At 40.6% G+C, this 17,965-nt stretch overlaps 1 protein-coding gene across 1 annotated transcript; it reads right to left on the bottom strand.

Moving 5' to 3' along the window:
• Positions 1-12,232: 12,232 nt before the first annotated feature.
• On the bottom strand, positions 12,233-14,700 carry LOC309703185 (Fc receptor-like B; the record flags this gene model as incomplete). Its single annotated transcript, XM_082527899.1, has 6 exons — positions 14,607-14,700; positions 13,549-13,584; positions 13,163-13,426; positions 12,838-13,083; positions 12,599-12,751; positions 12,233-12,384 (listed from the first exon to the last, which is right to left on the bottom strand). Exons 1-6 carry the CDS (start codon positions 14,635-14,637, stop codon positions 12,233-12,235), a joined length of 882 nt encoding a protein of 293 aa, XP_082384025.1. The 5' UTR covers positions 14,638-14,700.
• Between the last annotated feature and the right edge of the window lie 3,265 nt (positions 14,701-17,965).

Raw genomic sequence — 17,965 nt, 5'->3', positions numbered from 1 at the left:
GTTTTATAGGGTTCTGTGATGATTATCACAAAGTGAACAAGATCTCATGGTTTTATGCTTATCCCATGCCCCAGGTTGACCTGGACTGGTTAAGCACTGCTTAGCTTTTATCATGCTGGATTTAACCAACGCCTACTGGCAGATTCCCTTGTCTGCAGAGTCCAAAGACAAAAAAGACCTTCTCCACTCTGTATGGTTCATGCCATTCATCACTCTTCTGTTTGGCTTGTTTGAAGCCGCGGCCATTTTCCAGCACGTGCTGGAGCGATAGCTGCGTCCTCACACTGCATATCCTAATTCCTACCTGGATGATGTTGTCATTCATAGTTATACCTCGGTGGATCATGTGCAATGGCGTGTCCAGCGGGGTGGCCTGGGGGGGCACAGGCCACCCCCCAAACCAGACTGGCCACCCCAGGTGCCACCCCAAAGGCAAAACAATAAAATTCAATCAAACATCAAATGTCCGATTATGTTTTCACGGTGACGCTCAGATATCCGAGTGTAAGTGAATGCAGCATCGCTTCTGCGCTATGCGCATCACGTTAGCAAAGGTAGGAGAGCCAAGCGCGAAAGATGGCACTGCAGGAAACAATTTTTCGGTGAAAGAAAATGAGGACAGAATAAATGTCCCGGTAAGTAATATCAAGTTTGTTGAGTTTAGTAAACTTCGGTGAAATTAGAATACCAAGGAAAAAAATAACACTTAAAGAATTATTGCAGCCCTCGAATATTTCTGACAGTATGCTACTGAGGGCAGCTAACATAAGAGTTATGAGTTATAAGATGTAATCTAAGTCGTAACATTGCTGTATGGAGCTGCAGATTTGGTTGCAGGTTAACATAGCTGGACTGGCCATCGGGCATACCGGGCATATCCCCAGTGACTTATTTTTTATTTTTTTTGTAATGGCATGAACAATGAGAGGTGGTGGATTGGCCAGATGCAGGTCGATGTGTAGAAATAACTCCGTTGTTTGGTGGTGGCTATGACGGGGCTTCCACAGAGGCAACAGGTGGATGAGGGAAGGTGAGGCAGGAGGAGAGACCCGAAGCAGCCGCCGGTCCGAGTGTCAGGTGAACTGAACTTCAGGTAAGAAGTTATGACCTGCAGTCTATCTGGGTCAGATATAAACTAAGTTTAGGTGGAGTTTATTTTCATGTTGCTGACTTTTTACTGTCAGTTGCAATAACTCGTACTGCGTTCTAGCCAGTTTGACGGAGTTTTTATACAGCTGGGTGGGTGCTATGATGTTACTGATAGTGAACTTTATTTTATTCATAAGGTTAGTAGAGTTGCCAACGGCTCCTTAAAAAAATGGAATGGTCCCTCATTCAGAGAAAATATTACGTGTTTCGTATTGAGCTGAGAAGAGACGCAGTTTGTCCCGGACTTCAGCTAGAATGGAAAAAGGCACAAAGCTGGATTTATTCTGTCTTTATGCTGCACAGCTGCCTCTTCTCTCATTCTCTCCCCCTCCCTCTCCTGTTGCTACTTCAATCATGAAACTGATCAATGATCAGCTGATCGGCTTTTCTCTCTTGTTTGTTTATCGCCCACTTTGCGCCAGAAAGAGGAAACCAGCAAATATTGCGCTAAACAACAGCAGCACGTTTAAGCTTCATCAGCTGTTGTTAGAATGTATTTAATATTAATTTCTAGTATCAGCTGATGTTTGCTGGAGCCACAGCTGTAAAGCTGCTGGTCATGATGTCTGTTTAGATATGTGGTGAGAGGGAAACATGAAGATGAAACCAGGAGATGTCCTTACTGAATCATCAGAGCTGAACAGGTGATGGAGAAACAGGTTTACCTTTTAGGTGACATGAATGAGTTGAAGTTATCAACTGTTTCTGAGAGACAAATAACACCAGGATCCTTTTTTATGTAGCTGACAGCTGGTAACTGTGCAGGGGCGGGTCTAGCAAAGTTTTGCCAGGGGGCCAGGTAGGGCATTAACAGGGAAAGGTGGGCACAAAGAAATACTTTTCTTTCTTATTCTCATTTAAAATACCTAGTTTTTATTAAATAATTATCTAAATCTTACAACCAAAGTTTTTATCTGACGTAAAATGTATAGAAATCATACATATACCAACAAGACTGTACATCACTGTCACAACAGCATTTGTTTTCATTCAAAGGCTTTATGGCTTTAATACCTGGTGGGTCGGTCTGTAGTAAAAATGCCAGATTTTCTGTCCCAGTCCAGCCCTGCAGGTTAATATTGGCAGTGTCACCATGCCAGCTGACTGTATTTCATCATCAGCCAGTGTTGTTCTTGATCAATATTACCAAAGTTTACCATAAGGCAGCATAGAAAGTATTTACTTGCTTTCAGGTTTTATTCAAATGTTAGTCTTTTCAGTTGTTTCCCCACTTTTTTCCTGTTTCAAAATCAAACACCAGTTTGTGAGAAGATTATCTTCTTTTTTTAACAGGCAGATAAAGTTTTGCATTGGCATTGGCTAATTTGTCAATTGTTTGTTACAAATGTTCGTATTTTAATTTTCAAAAATATTTTTGCCCAAAACATATGTGCACTATATGTCAGTAAAAACACTATGCAAATATTGCTGTCCTTGAATGCTGAGTAAACACTGACAAAGCACTGATTGTATCTCTTGTACTTTATCAACGCAGTATCTAAAAACTTTGCACCGTAGTGGTTAAAATCTCATTCTAATAAGAGTTAAAAGTGCATTTGGTTATTAGGAATGCTGTTAATAAGGTGGGAACTTAAAATTTGGGTTAGCAAATTTGGGAAAGAGAACTGACGGCTTAAGTGGAGAATTGTGCAGGAGTCTGACACACTGCAAAAGCAACATATGCAAATTCACATACACAAACAGAAAATGCATTAACCTTATTATAAAGACAAGACAAGCCCATGATGATTCATGTATAGGCACTGATTAAACCTGGCTTAGAACACAAAGATACGCAATGAAGATCAGCTTGCTACTTGTATGAGTGGTGGAATGGTGTGAATGGTTAATAAAATACACTTGAGTTTGTGATTGAGGAATAGAAGAAGCCATATGACAAAGGGAGTTATGAAAAAAGTGATTAAAGTAGTTTTAAAAGAGTGACTTAGGAGTGCTCTCTCGTACTGAGTGATCAAAACCAGTGATCACTGTAGAAAGAAATAAAATAATTTAATAAGGTGGTAATGTTTAAACATATGTTTCTGTTGTTACAGCAACTCATTGAGAGATGACTCAGTATGCAAATTAGCTGGAGTGAGTGGTGACGAAGGAACTTCCTGTGTGTGTGTGTGTGTGTGTGTGTGTGTGTGTGTGTGTGTGTGTGTGTGTGTGTGTGTGTGTGTGTGTGTGTGTGACTGAGGCTTTCAGAAGAGGAAGCATAGCAGAGAAGAGAAGTGCAGATTGGGGTAGGAAATTTATAGTTTAGTGATATGTTGTTGTAAGGGGGGTTGTGTTTTATGTTGAATCCAAGTATGTTGAAGTGCATAAAGGGGGTGATTTTTTTGTGCAAATTGTGTGGTTTTAACGAGACTTTCGGTGTATTGAGGAGGTGACATTATGTGGTGGCAAAACTTGTGTGTTTAAGATTGTTGGGGTGATGGGTTGATTTTGTCAGTTAGGTTTGGGTTGTTTTTGTTTTTAATAGAGGGAGTTTTAGGAAACATGTCTGAGAGGGGTCCATTATTTTTAACAGTGCACTTAAAGAAAACCTGCCAGGTGATTTTGTTTTGTGTTTTGTGAGCTAATAATCAGCTCTATTTTTTCTCATTTCTGTTCTAAGCAGGCCTGCAACAGCACTGAGAAATTCTCGGGGAAAGCAAATGTAAGGGGGGCTTTCCAGATTACAACTGGCTAAGGAGAAAGCTACCTGCTTCAGACTGAATAACAGGAAGTAGCTGCTGTGTATTTTTCACAACTTCAAAGAAGAAATAATGTTCATTGCATTAAAGAACATTTGCTCTGTTCTAAAACAGTATTAACAGTAATTAGTCAGTAGGCACTAAAACAGCCATGTTTAAAAGTGCATTCCTTTATTAAAAAAAATCTAAAATTGAAGATGCAAAAAAGTTTAAATAAAACTGTGCGAATACATATGTTGAGCAATTCTGACTCTGTTTGCAAATATACTGAGAGAATATTAGGGATGTTTAGAAGATTGATTGCAACTTAAAAAAAAAAAAAAAGATAACACACATTTAGCTTGCCTCTGCACTGCTATAAACTCAGGATCAGGTTGTGCAGGCTTAGTGCAGGCGATGATGTCTGAAACATTAAATCCTTCTCTGTCCCTGTCATCTGTGTTTGGTTCCTGACATGGGGCTCAAGTCAAGAAAACTTGCCACTCTCTAAAATGACTAGATCTTAAATGATTGGATTGCACATACTAACCCACTCCCTACATACACACAGCACGTTGCCAATCCCCCACTACCCAACTGCATCATCAGTAAGCCCCTTCCCCACATATCTTGCGCATTGTTAACGTCATTTCTAAATGCTATCGTCAACGATTTATGGTGGCAGATGTCAACAAACAGGGAAAAAAAAATCCTTTTCCTTACATTGCAATTATTTTACATTTACATTTTTGCAGATAAGCTAAAGAACAGCTAACCAGATGTTTCTGTTAATCCTCAACCTACCGTTGCCGTCATAGACTACATCTTTTTGTAAACAACAAGCCTACAAACAGTGTTGGGGAGTAATGAAATACATGTATCAGCGTTACGTATTTGAAATACAAAATATGAGTAACTGTTAGTCTTACAGTTACAGTCTTACAGTTACCGTTTAAATAGGTGGTAATCAGAATCAGTTACTTTGTTGAAATAAGTAGAATAAAAAGCGGTCATTTCTGGTTTCATATGTTAGTTAGGCTATCCCCTCTATACCTCTCCAGTTTGGTGACCTGCACCACAGTCGGGTGCAGGTTTAGCTCAGTTGGATGGGTATCTATCATATATTGCATGGCTCAGAGTGGCCGGTTTGAGTACGATATGTGGCCCCCCTTTTTTATTTTACTCAATTTCCATCTGGGATTAATACAGTTTCTCTGATTCTGATTGCTGGAAACCCAACCAAAACACGCAATAAGAGGCTCTAATGTAGGCGTCCTGGTAATGTTGGTGGCGTGAGTTACACAATGGACCCAGAGCCAGCACAACAGAGCCAGCAGTGCATGGGGAGGAATACATTTCTTGGTAATTCCAACACCACTTCATAAGAAGAATGGGATAGGCGAAACTTCAGTATCATCGATGTACCATATTGCTGTTTTTTCAGTATTGCTAAAGCAGCTCATAGCGTGGGAGAAGTAACTGTCAGGGAAAAGCAGTTTACATTAATAGATGATTAAACATTTTGCTGGCAGTAATTGAAATGATTAAAGAAAATCAAACTATTTATGCACCATAATTAATAATTTTATTGGGGGGGGGGGGGGGGGGGGGTATATTGGCTGGATCTCATTATTGGTGGGGTCATAAAACCCCTAATGCACCTGGGCATACTGTTAAGCAGATAGCAAAGCTAAGCCTTCTGCTGGTAAATAGCAGAGAACATCAAGCTACTAGAATGTCTACAACACATACGGTTCTACTGCTCTTTGCTTTTCAAGGCATAAACATGAAAGACTGCAGCAGATAATTACACAAAACTAGTTGAAAAGAGGGTTTTAGTATTACTTTTTATCAGCAGAATGATCCAAGACACAGACCTCAGGAACCTTTTGTCTCAGCCTTGCTTGGTGACCCTGAGCTCTACTTTCTGAACTCTTCCATCATCACTGGGAAAAGTGTTTGTAAGGAGTGCTTTACACCAGTTGCTTTGGGCTGCATTGCTCTACTTTAGCAGCCCAGTGTTGCCTTTCTCAATGTTAGGATATAACTTTAGCAACTTCTGACAAGCTTGAAGTGTGTGTAAATGCTTGGATTTCTAGCGACTTCAAAAGTGGTCTGCTAGGTGCTGCCTTTGCCGCCATTGCTATTTATAGAGATCCTTCCCTGTGAACTACCCAGGTGTACATGCTTTTTGAATGAGGAGTAAAACTGGACCAAGTATTTGAGATGAGTCTCTTTTCACCAAGGACCGGTACAGCATCCGCATCACTGCAGCCACAGCACCTATCCATCTGTCGATCCCACTCCCTGTTCCCCTCGGCCGCGAACTAGACCCAGAGATACATAAATCCCTCCACTCGGGGCAGGAACTCTGACCTGGAGTGAGCACTTCATCATTTTCCAGCTGAGGACCATGGCCTCAGATTTGGAGGTGCTGATATCTATTCCCACCAACTTCACACTCTTCTGCGAACCATTCCAGTGCGAGCTGGAGGCCATCACCTGATGAAGCCAACAGAACCACATCATCTGCAAAGAGCAGAGATAGCTATGCCACTTGTCTATGCCTAGAAATTCTGTCCATAAAAATTTTGAACAGAAGCAGTAAAAAAAAAAAAAAAAAAGTAGCCCTGGAGTCCATCAGTGGGTTGGACACTGCATACTGCCAAAGCACACCCACGGGATCCCCAAGATCGGACATGGTCAAATACCTTCTCCACAAAATAAATGTAGACTGGTTGGGCAAACTCCCATGGCACAATATGCCAACCTTCTGTAAATTACTTTCTTATCGTTGTGGAGGGGTTTTGTCATGGCTACTGGACGGACTCACGCGCAGACAGTTCTTTCTTAGAGAACAAAAGGAGATTTATTTACAACAGGGATCACCTCAGTGCTATATATATATATATATATATATATATATATATATATATATATATCTTCCACACAGTCACTGCCACAGCTCCTCCGCACACACGCACTCCTCTTCAGCCGCACTCGCTCCAAAACTCCACACACGCTGCTACATCTGGGCATGTCCCGTAATTTGGTCCAGAAGAGGGATATTCAGGAGGTTCAACATTCCAGCAGTGAGCTGCTATGTTCCACTGCCTTAAATAGCAGCTGGGGAAATCAGCCAGATCAACAGCAGTTGGACACAATCACACAGGTGCGTGGGCCAAGAGCGAGAGCCCGTAACGAGCTCCACCCAGGCAGAGAGGAGGAGGAAAGACAAAGAACACAAAAACAAAAACGAACAACAACAAAACCTGTAGCCAGCGTGAGCCAACCAGAGAGACACGGGGGCCGTGACAGGTTTGTATGTTCTGTGTAGTGATGGCCAAATGAAGCTTTCCGAAGCACTGAAGCTTGTATTGAAAAACGGTTCATTACTCGAAGCTTTTCAACACAGTCCTCTCCGGTGACATCTGGTGGTGAAAATTTTGAAGAGCAGCTTGAATCTGCAAAATAAAACGGACTGCTCAATTATCACTGCTCACTCAAGAGTGGAGTTCTCTCTGATATTGGGCCACCGTTCCGTTGCTTTGAACATGTAATTGGTTTTGTTTTCTCGATTGGGGGGCTGAAAAAAATGTAATGCGTATTTGCGTAATACATTTTGATCAATAAACTTTCCCTATTTAAACATGCACTATGGTGGCCTTTCTTTGCTCATAACTCCTTGATGTTGGTAAATACAATAAGTGAGCAATATATATAATATACATATGATAATGCACAGCACATTATGGAGTATGCCCCTGCTGTGAAGTCCTGCCTCCATCTACTTGTCGTTTAATCACTGGACAGCTGGACAGGTTCATACAAAATATTAGATTAGGCCAATTGTCCTATACATATTTTTGACCTAGGGGTGGGATTGATTGTGAACTGGAAAGGGAAAATGCTTAGGAAGCTGAGTACGGCTGCATCGTTACTGATTTGTAGAATCATTTTGATTCGATACAGAATCCGATTCAATTTGATTGGAATCTGGAAAGTTTTGCCTCAGTCAGAAATATTACAATTCTGATCATTTAACAGTATATATCCATAATTTCGTATCTATTAAAAGAAAGCTGACACATGTGAGACTTAATTAGAGATGTAAACAGAGAGTTATGAAACCTGCAGCTGCAGAAGCCAGCGAAAAAAAAAGAGGCAAACACAGCGCGGACCCGCCAACGCACCAAAATCTGACTCTGACGCGTCGGGTCCGCGCTCTGTGTTCACGCTTGTATGCAGAATCCGTAAACCTGCTCCCAGTTACTGTTTTAGCTGTTTGGTGTTTGACGACATGTTGTGAGGTTTAACCTGAGATGCTGGCGTTTCAGGCATAATAACATTAATTTACAAATCGACACGGGATTTTAATGAATCAATATCACTTTATTCAATTTAGCATGGATTGTAATCAGAAAAGCGATAATCAAAACCCACCCCTAATCAAGAACTTGCAAAGTAAAAACATGATCTATGTCAGGTAGCCCTTTTGTTATTTACAGTTAAAAAGAGGATTAGTGTTACTGTGTGCTGGCTGAGTCTGTTTCTTTTCTTAGAAATAGTTTCTCCTGCCCTGGAGAAAATCCACTTGCATGGAACAGAAGAGGCTGTGGAGTGCAGGAACCACACTGCAAGCTGGTAGATATGCAGGTATTCCTGGGTCCTGCAGACTATCACCTAAAAACAATAAACAAAATGATTTTCTAAACTGTGTAGCAATGTAATGTACGTATTGTGTCAAATACATTTTTGTAGTCTTCATCAGCTTTAATTCACATGGAAGTGTTCCTAAAGTCATATGCTGTAATGATATTTACATTATGAAAACATGATTTTGGACATTTCAAGTTTTTCACTTCGGCAGATAAAATGAATTGAGCAAAATCAACTCAAAATATTTCCACACGCCAGAACGTCCTCTCTTCCTCGCTGGCTCCATATCTGTCAGTGGAATGATCACCTCTTCGCTCTCTGTCACCATCAACACACTCCACGAATCCCGTGGATGATTCACTTCCTTATATCTGTTTGAATCAGGTACCGAAGCAGTTACGTGCGTAATGAAGCTTCGGACGTCACTGGTCACGTGACTTTTGCCAAACGAAGCAAGCCTCGACACAGTGCTTCTGAACCAGTGTGTTGTTTTTTTCAACACACGCTCCGGAGCGTCAGCTTCAAGCGGGCCATCACTAGTTCTGTGGGGTTTCTGTGTTGTCAGGAGACTTTGTTGGTAGGCAAATTGTTCCTGGGTGAGGAACCAGACAAAGACAAGTGGATGACCACAAAGCTGCCATCTCTTTTAAATTAGAACTGACAAACTTCCCCACAGACCACAAAGCACGCATGATCACACTTTTATTAGCCTGAGCAGAAGTGAACAACAGGAAGGAGCTGCTGTGGTTTCACATGCAGAACTTCAGAAGAGTCAGAATGATATTTTATACTAGAAGACATTTGCTTTGTTTAGTCTGTCTCATATCAACAAATAAATCTCAATAATCCTGCTGATAACTTGTGTGGGGAGATGAGCCACATTTGGACATTGAGCTGGTTTATTGTTCTGAAATTGCACCAGACAAATCCTTCATCACCACATGAATGCACACTATGTTTTTGACTACATGACAGGGTTAGTCGTCCAATAACTATTAATTATGTTTCAGTAAAAAATATTTTTCATAATTTTTTCTTTTAAGTTAGAGACAAGTTTAGAAATAAACACCATCTAATACTAATTCTTTGCAAGCTCCTTTGACCATCTAATACACCATTTTTTTAAACCATGAATTTGAAGCAGCGATAATTATCGTGAATTATTTTTTTATGTGCACTGAAATGAAGGAATTTACAGACTTTAATAATGTTGCCTTTATTAAAGTCATGAAAACAACTGAGAACAGATTCCACAACCATGACTGTATTTTGTAGTGATGAATCATTGATGTTATTAAAAAAGGACAGAGGTTCCCAACACATTTTAAATGACATTCAACAGTCATTTTGTGTGAGATTTGCTAACCTGAGTAATAGTGAGGAAGTCTCATGTGAGAACAAACTGAACTACATCAATATCAAACTGAGTCTGAACTGTTCTCCATTTAAAGTCTTGATACACGCTCAATCCTCCAGGTGGGGAAAGTTTCTGTGATCTCAATTTAAAGGTTGCTAGTCTTTATCCAGCAACCCTGTAAGGTAATGAGCTCCTCCAGTGGGTTGCCATGGGTACACTGTTTGTGAGATCAGGTTTTGCAGACACACACTGAAACCATACTTCCTTGGACCAACACAAACTATTCTGCTAACAAAGAAATGAAAAATATTGCCGTCTTTATATCCCTAGCTGCAAAAACATTTCTCACCCTCAGGTGCTCGGTTCTGACACGTGTAACAACCAAACTCAGGACCAGTGACATAAACACCCCCAACTGACCTCTTGATAAATATTATAATGTAGCTACATAAGAGCTGCTACTTAATCTAGCTCTATGTCTTTAGCTTGCTAGTGAGAAACTGATTCAAGTGCCCTCTAGTTTATCTGTAGCAATGTGACAACCCACCGTGGTCTACCCTAATCAATATAAAATAAATTGGACAAATCATAGTGAGAAACCCTCCTATCATGCTCAGGGTCATTTTGACCCTGCTGAATTAGAACTGATATTTCACATGTGGTGGGAGGGAATTTCCTGCAAGGACGTTGACAGCTCGTACAAAATTAGGGAGTAGCAAACTTATAAAAGCTTCCATGACATCCCTCTATCTAAATTACTACTCTTGGTGTATTGTGTACTCTGTAATATGTGTGCTGTCTCAAAAAGTGTCATCTGGGAAAAGCTTCACTGTCAATCAGGTTTTGGCACAACTCTTTGACGGTGAAAGTCACATAGACGAGAATGTGTCAGAGACGGAGGATTGTGAATTCTAATCTAATGAGAATGAGAGTGTTGGCCCTCCTGTTGTCTCTCAATCATCAGCATACACAATGCCTTCCAAAAATGGAAAGATAATATGGTCCCTTTCCCAACTTTAAACAACAGTGGAGACTTAGTGCTTCTAATATTATCAAAATGGTTCCAGTCCCCACCAGGTATGCAGTCAGCCATGTTGAGGACCTCAAGTCATCATTTGAGATCTTTATGACACCATCGATTAAAAATACTGTCCTTCGGATGACAAATTTAGAGGGGAGGTGTGTATATGGGGACAGTTGGAAAGACCTGGCCAAAAGAGTGATGGTTGATTTGGCTGAAGGACTGCGTGTGCATAATTTCACATGCAATTTTTTTTTTGTATCATGCCTTGGATGAGGAATTGCTCAAAAGGAAGTTTACCATGTTAGGGATAGTGAGAAAGAACAAGCCTGAGCTTCCTTCTGAACTTCTTGCTGTCAAGAGCAGGAAGGTAACATCTTCAGCGTTTGCCTTCACTGAAAAAGCAACTCTAGTCTCCTATTGGCTCAAGAAAAGGAAAAATGTCCTGCTGTTCAGCACGATGCACAAACAGAGTCGAGGACGATTTTCCTGGAGCAGCTTGGTAATACTCTGGTGAAACCTCATATTGAGAGAAAAGGGGCGCCATCTGAGAGCATCAACCACTGTTGCAGCTATTCTGAGGGACGAACAGACAAATACAAACAGCCCAACTTCTCCAATGCTAAAAACCATGGGCAGGAAATATGGAAGGTGCAGGTTTGTCCCAAAAGAAATGATTCTAAGACTAGCACAATGGAAGAAATACGCCTGCAAGGAGCATTCACACACTTTCTGCACAACAGAGGGTGTGTACAAAAAAAAACTTAATTGTTGGACAAGAACTGTTACATATTCTGACTATTTTACTGATGTTTTCACAATTTTCTGTTTCACAAATGGTTGAATTTCACCACAAACACACACATAAAAAAACAAACAAACAGAAGAGCTCTGCCATTGCCGATCTCAAGCCTGGATAAGAAAAGAGGAGGGGTGAGTGAAAGTGATGTCGTGGTGATACAACAAAGGGTCCTGGGTCACAAGAAAACAGGATTCATTCTAAAGGACATGGATGGACACATAAAATAAAAAAAACATGGATAAAAGATTTGACCTAATGGCAGTGCTGGAAAAAAGGTCATGTCATCACCAAAACCCAATAGGGTTCATCCACTTGTGGTCATTAATGTTGACAGTAATTTTGAAAAGACTTAAATGCGAACTTTTAAAGATACATTTATTCTAAATTAAAAGTTTGTCTTGATGGTGGTGCTTGAGTTTCATTATCTAGGAGCTACTTATGTGTTCAATAAATCAACAAAGTGCTTGACGCAAACACTTGGTCAGTAATTGTATGTTGAAGGCAAATGTGTTCATAAGATTGAAGGAGAATGCTAATAACTTAGCATGTTATTATTAGCATGTAGCTTAAAGCAAAGCCTGAGTGAACCATGGCAGAGACAGAAGAAGAGCAGCTTCACCTCTCAGATTTGATTTCTTTTTCTTGTCTTTGATGATGATTTTTCCACAAGTGACGTCTTCAGTTCTCGCTGCTGAGTGGACTGTAGCTGGATCACTGTCTGCACAGCAAACACACACAGAGGACATCAGAGCAGGAATAACAGCTGATCATAAAGAAAATGATAATGTTTAAGAAGTGGAATTTTAAAAAAAGTATTAGTTTTATCTTTAGAGTTGTGGTCTGTGTGCAGAGTTTACTGTTTGTTCAGAAACAGGATGCTGGACGACTGCAGAGCTGTTAGCTTCAGTTAACCACAGAAGTCTGTGTCTCACCTTCAGGTTTCCTGTGAACACATCGTCCCACCAGCAGAACCAGTAACACCAGTAGAACCACAACACAGACTGATCCAACAGATGACAACATAGGTATGAGAGGGGAACCAGGTGGAGGTGTGGATGTAGGTGGAGGTGTGGTGGTGTGTTTGTCTAAAATAAAGCAAACACAGTCATTAAGTTGTCGTCACATTGTGAATGTTGAAAGCTGCAGAAACACAGACAGGTGAGTGTGTCACCTGTGACAGTGATCCAGCTGGATGGAGACTCTCCATGACCGCTGATGTCACACTTGTAGAGGCCTTCATCAGACCTGGAAACATGCTGGATGGTCATGTGACCTGTAGGCTGCTTCCTGATGAGGGAGCCATCTTTATAGAAAGCAGCTGGGAGGTTGGAGGGAGGGGTCTTTGTTCTACAGAGCAGAGTGACGTCATCTCCCTCCATCACAGGGAGGACAGGACTCTGCAGGATCACTGATCCACCTCAACACAGAGACAAACTACAGCATTTCATCCATTTACACACAGCTTCATCAACACTAACTCCACACACTCAGCTTACCAGTGACTGTCAGGTTAACCATGTTACTGATGGGACCCTCTCTGGACTCACACCAGTAAACTCCACTGTCCAGTGGGTACATGTAACCGATGTCACAGGAAGAACCATTTAATCTTCCCCACCCATCTCCACACTGAGTGATGTTTGGTTTGCTTGTGTTCCTCCTCAGAGTCCATCCAGCAGAGCTGTCGTCCTCCTCACAGCTCAGAGACACAAAGTCTCCTTTGAAGAACTGAGAGCTGCTGGGACTCACAGTCAGACGAGCTGTGAGGGTTAAAATAAAGATTGATTATTTGTTAGACTTTACATAGTGAAACATGAACCCAATCAGGTCATATCAGTGAGCACTTATCAGGTTTAAACTGTGACAGAAGAAGGTTACTGACCTTGGTTTGTTGTGCAGCTCAGCAGTGAGATCAGAACTAAAGAGAAATGACACTCAGGTTGGTTTGAGGTGAACATAAAGAACAACTCCACACAAACAGCTGACAAACACACAAACTCATCTCTCTCTGATATATCTGCTCGTTTTCTATTTGATTCCAGAAAAAAATTTCAGTAAAGTTTGACAAAAAAGTAAAAAAAAAAAAAAAACTCTATCCATCCATTCGTCCTTTTCAGGGTCACGGGGGGCGCTGGAGCCTATCCCAGCTGTCATAGGGCAAGAGGCAGGGTACACCCTGGATAGGTTGCACGTCTAACACAGAGACAGACAACCATCAACCTATGAATTGATCAATCGGATTAATTAACCTATCCCCACAAGCTGCATGTTTTTGGTCGGTGGGAGGAAGCCTGAGAGAACACAAACTCCACACAGAAAGACCCCGGCCTGATTGTGGAATTGAACTAAGAACCTTATTGCTGTGCGGCAACAGTGCTAACCACCGTGCTACCGTGCTGCCTTTAAAAAAAAAAAAAGTATTAACGATTGAAAAAAGAAGAAGAAAGAGCATCATTCATCCATATTCATTCATTTTTCATCTGTTTTTGAGGAAAATATGGAGTCCAGCTGTCAGTGTTTGACATGTGACATGTTACTGATCAACTGCAAGTTTTCTGTGGCAAGAAACAGATTTTAAACAGTCTCTGCTTCTTATTTAAAGATTTAAAGAGTTCTTTAAACCATCAGTATTGCTACTATAGGTGCACTGACTGCACTGTGGAGATATAGAGAAAAATGTGCACTAATTATAAGTATTACTGTCACACTGTGCAGCTGTGTTGATATGAGTGAATGATTTGATCTTTTCACTGCCTGCTGTGTTTCCTCGACTCCTGAGCAAAGATAAAGAGTCAGTTCAGACCTGCAGTTGGTCCTCGTGGTGTTTTGAACTTGAATTCAGCCTGATTTGTTTTTCATGTCTTCTCCTCCATCATCAGTTATCAGGAGAGCAGACAGTCAAAGTACAAGAATTGAAACAAACACAGAGATTCTACTTACAGAGCAGACACAGCACAGATGTTTCCTTCATCGTCCTTCTCACTCATTTGAGCTTCTTTTCATTTCTGTCACTGACACCAAGTAAAGCCCGCCCTCTTCCTCTGAGCACCAGCTTTCTATTGGTTCAAATAGAGTTAGTGGTTAGTGTGTGTGTGTGTGTGTGTGTGTGTGTGTGTGTGTGTGTGTGTGTGTGTGTGTGTGTGTACGTCCCCCTCAGTGAGAGAGGCAGATATGAGCTGAAACACAGGAATCAAACCAGGGACGCTGCTGTTATGGAGCTGAACTGGAACCATTCAGACACTGAGGCCCTCTGAACACATTTTAATTACAGCTGTGCAGAGACACGCTGATGACTGACTGGAACACTATGATTCACATTTTACATTAACACCATCCTCACACATGGTTCATATATGACCACTAGAGGGAGATGTTGGACTTTAAACACTAACATGGATACAAGCAGATCATCAGCTGATGACTCCTCCCACTCTGCTTGTTTCTTCCTTTCCTCTTTCTCATTTCCCATCTTGCATCCTTGATTCTTCTCTTCGTGTTTTTCAGGATTTTCTTGTTTCTCCAATTTGTCTCTGTGAAATGAATGGACCCCACTCAGCCTCAGGTAATAATAATAATAATAATAATAATAATACATTTTATTTAAATAGCGCCTTTCAAGGCACCCAAGGACACTGTACAACAGATAAAAACTGGAAATATACACAATGATAAAAATAGAAGATAAAAGTTAAAACAGACAGAAATTTAAGAATAGGCAATTTTAAACAGATGAGTTTTGAGGGTGGACTTAAAAAGAGAGAATGAACTAATATTTCTGAGGTCCGGGGGTAGGGAATTCCAAAGTCGAGGGGCAGAGCAGCTAAAGGCCCTCCCTCCCATTGTGATCAGACGAGCAGAGGGAACAGAGAGAGAAAGAGAAGGAGGTGGCAGTTTTGTTGTTTTATTAGGACAATACATCCTTTTTTTATGTTGGGAGGTCAGCTTTTCAGCTGCTTCTCCACTCCTAACTCAGCTGCTCTCTCGAGCCCCTGTGTCATTGAAATAGGGACAGTCTGATTACTGAGTGGCAGCAATTGCCCCGCCAGCCACCCTGGCACTTGAGCCCACTGCACCACCTCCTCCATGGCAGTGGAGCCAGAGACCAACTAACCCCTACCACAGTCCCCTTGTCTCCTCTGTTTCCTGTCTTTGACATGATTGCCTTTAATTAAAAATAGATAAAACATCTTGACATCCTTATATTTTAAATCTTGTTTTAAAGTTGACTAATCTCCATCATGAACAGTTTTGTTTAAGTCCACAAACAGCAGCATCTTATGATGTCAGGTGTAACAGAGATAATGACATTTTTCATATTTACGGACACTTAAATAAATTCCCAGCATAAATCAGTGTGACAGATATCAGAGCTCACTCACAGGAGTCCTCCCTCCATGGTCTGCATATTCCAGCTGTGGCCACGCCCTTTCTACCTGAAGGTAAAAAGACACCTAAAGGATCGACCTCTGCATGATTCCAGCTCCTCCTGCAGCCTCCTCTCTCCTTCTGCCAGGAAGTCTGAGCTCCAGTTTCAGTGAGACTCTTGACTGTATCTAGATGTTACTGATTAGCATGTAGTGATGGTCCGCTTGAAGCTGACGCTCCGGTGCGTGTGTCAAAAAAATCAACACACTGCTTCAGAAGCACTGTGTTGAAGCTTGATTCGTTTGGCCAGAGTCACGTGATCAGTGACGTCCGAAGCTTCATTTAGAACCTAACTGCTTCGGTATCTGATTCAATGGTTTATAAGGAAGCGAATCATTCGTGGAGTGTTTTGATGGTGACAGCGAACCACTGATCATTCTACTGAGAGATTTGGAGCCAGCGAGGGATAGAGGAGGTTCTGTTGTGTGGGAGAATTTTGAGTTGATTTTTGTCAATCGGGTGGGTTTTACAGCTTTGTGTTCTGGCCGTTTACTTTTGTTTTGTGCGTGTTTATTATATCTGAAAACGGGAAAAAGGTAAAATGTCAAACATCTGCTTCCATAATATAAATATCATTAAATAACTTTAGAAAAACTTCCACTTGATTCTTTACATGTAATGTTGTAAAAATATATTTTTTATTGTTCAATTAATCTGAAAATGTTAGTCTGCCAAATGTGCAGCAATTTCATTTATTTATTCTCTTTAGCTGATAGTTTGTGGGGCCCAGGTAGACTGTATAACTGCATCTCTACCAGTTTCTCTGCACTCCAGCCTCCTCTGGGCCATGTGAAGGGAGGAGAAATTATCTCCACGAAAAGGAACAGGTTCGGCCATCGCACATTAGAACAAATTCTCTTTTTAAATAAAAATGGAAAAGGGTTACTTTAAATGCATCATGTTTTTAATTTGCAAGTTCATAAGCATTTTGCTTTTCCATTTCTCAATCAATTCTACCCCCAGGTAAAAATATGTCTAATATAATATTATTTATAAATACACCCGTCTAGCGATTAAATGCATACGTGCATGGAGGCAAGACCTCAAATTCAAATTCAAATTCAAATTTTATTTGTCACGTACAGTCACACACAGTACGATATGCAGTGAAATGCTTAGACAACTGCTCGTGACCTAAAGAAAAAAAGAAAAGGCTATGAATAAGATAGGAAATAAATATGAAAAATTAAAAAGGGTAAATTTAACTAGGAAGGAATAAAATATAAATTAAGGTTAAAAATGAAATAGCTGTACAACACAAATTAGAATGAACGGTAAATTTAACTGGGAAAGAATAAGATAAAATATATAAATTAAAGTTGAAAATAAAATAACTGTACAACAAAATACACAGTATAGAACTATATAAGAATGTATGAAGAAATATAAATAAATAAATACACAATAACAGCAGCTGCACAAGTATTAACTGGAAATGAAGAATATAGTGACCAGTGTTGTGCAGTCCACATTATGTCTTGTGCAGTGCAAATATGCTTAAAGTGATTTAAGTGATGAAGTGAAAACAAAGTCCAGAATGTCCAGTGTGTGTGTAAGAACTATATGTGTGGGTCAGTACTGTGTGGTGGTGTGATTGAGAGACCGTATCGCCTGCGGGAAGAAGCTCCTCCTCAGTCTCTCTGTGTTGGTCTTCAGGGAGCGGAATCGCTTTCCTGACCTCACAGCAGAAGCATACTGCATAATGTGTTGTACATTATTATATGTAACGTGGTATTTTTCAATTATTGTATTTACCAACATCAAGAAGTCACAAGCAAAGAAAGACCACACCATGGTGCATATTTAAACAAGGAGAGTTTACTGGTCAAAACTATTTATTGAACAAATAAAACACATTTTCTTAACCACCAAAA

The sequence above is a fragment of the Aulonocara stuartgranti genome (genome assembly GCF_965226115.1).
Source record: "Aulonocara stuartgranti genome assembly, chromosome: 3".
NCBI lineage: Eukaryota > Metazoa > Chordata > Actinopteri > Cichliformes > Cichlidae > Aulonocara > Aulonocara stuartgranti.
Note: the sequence above shows the minus strand (reverse complement) of the source record. Positions and strands in the feature narration are given on the sequence as shown.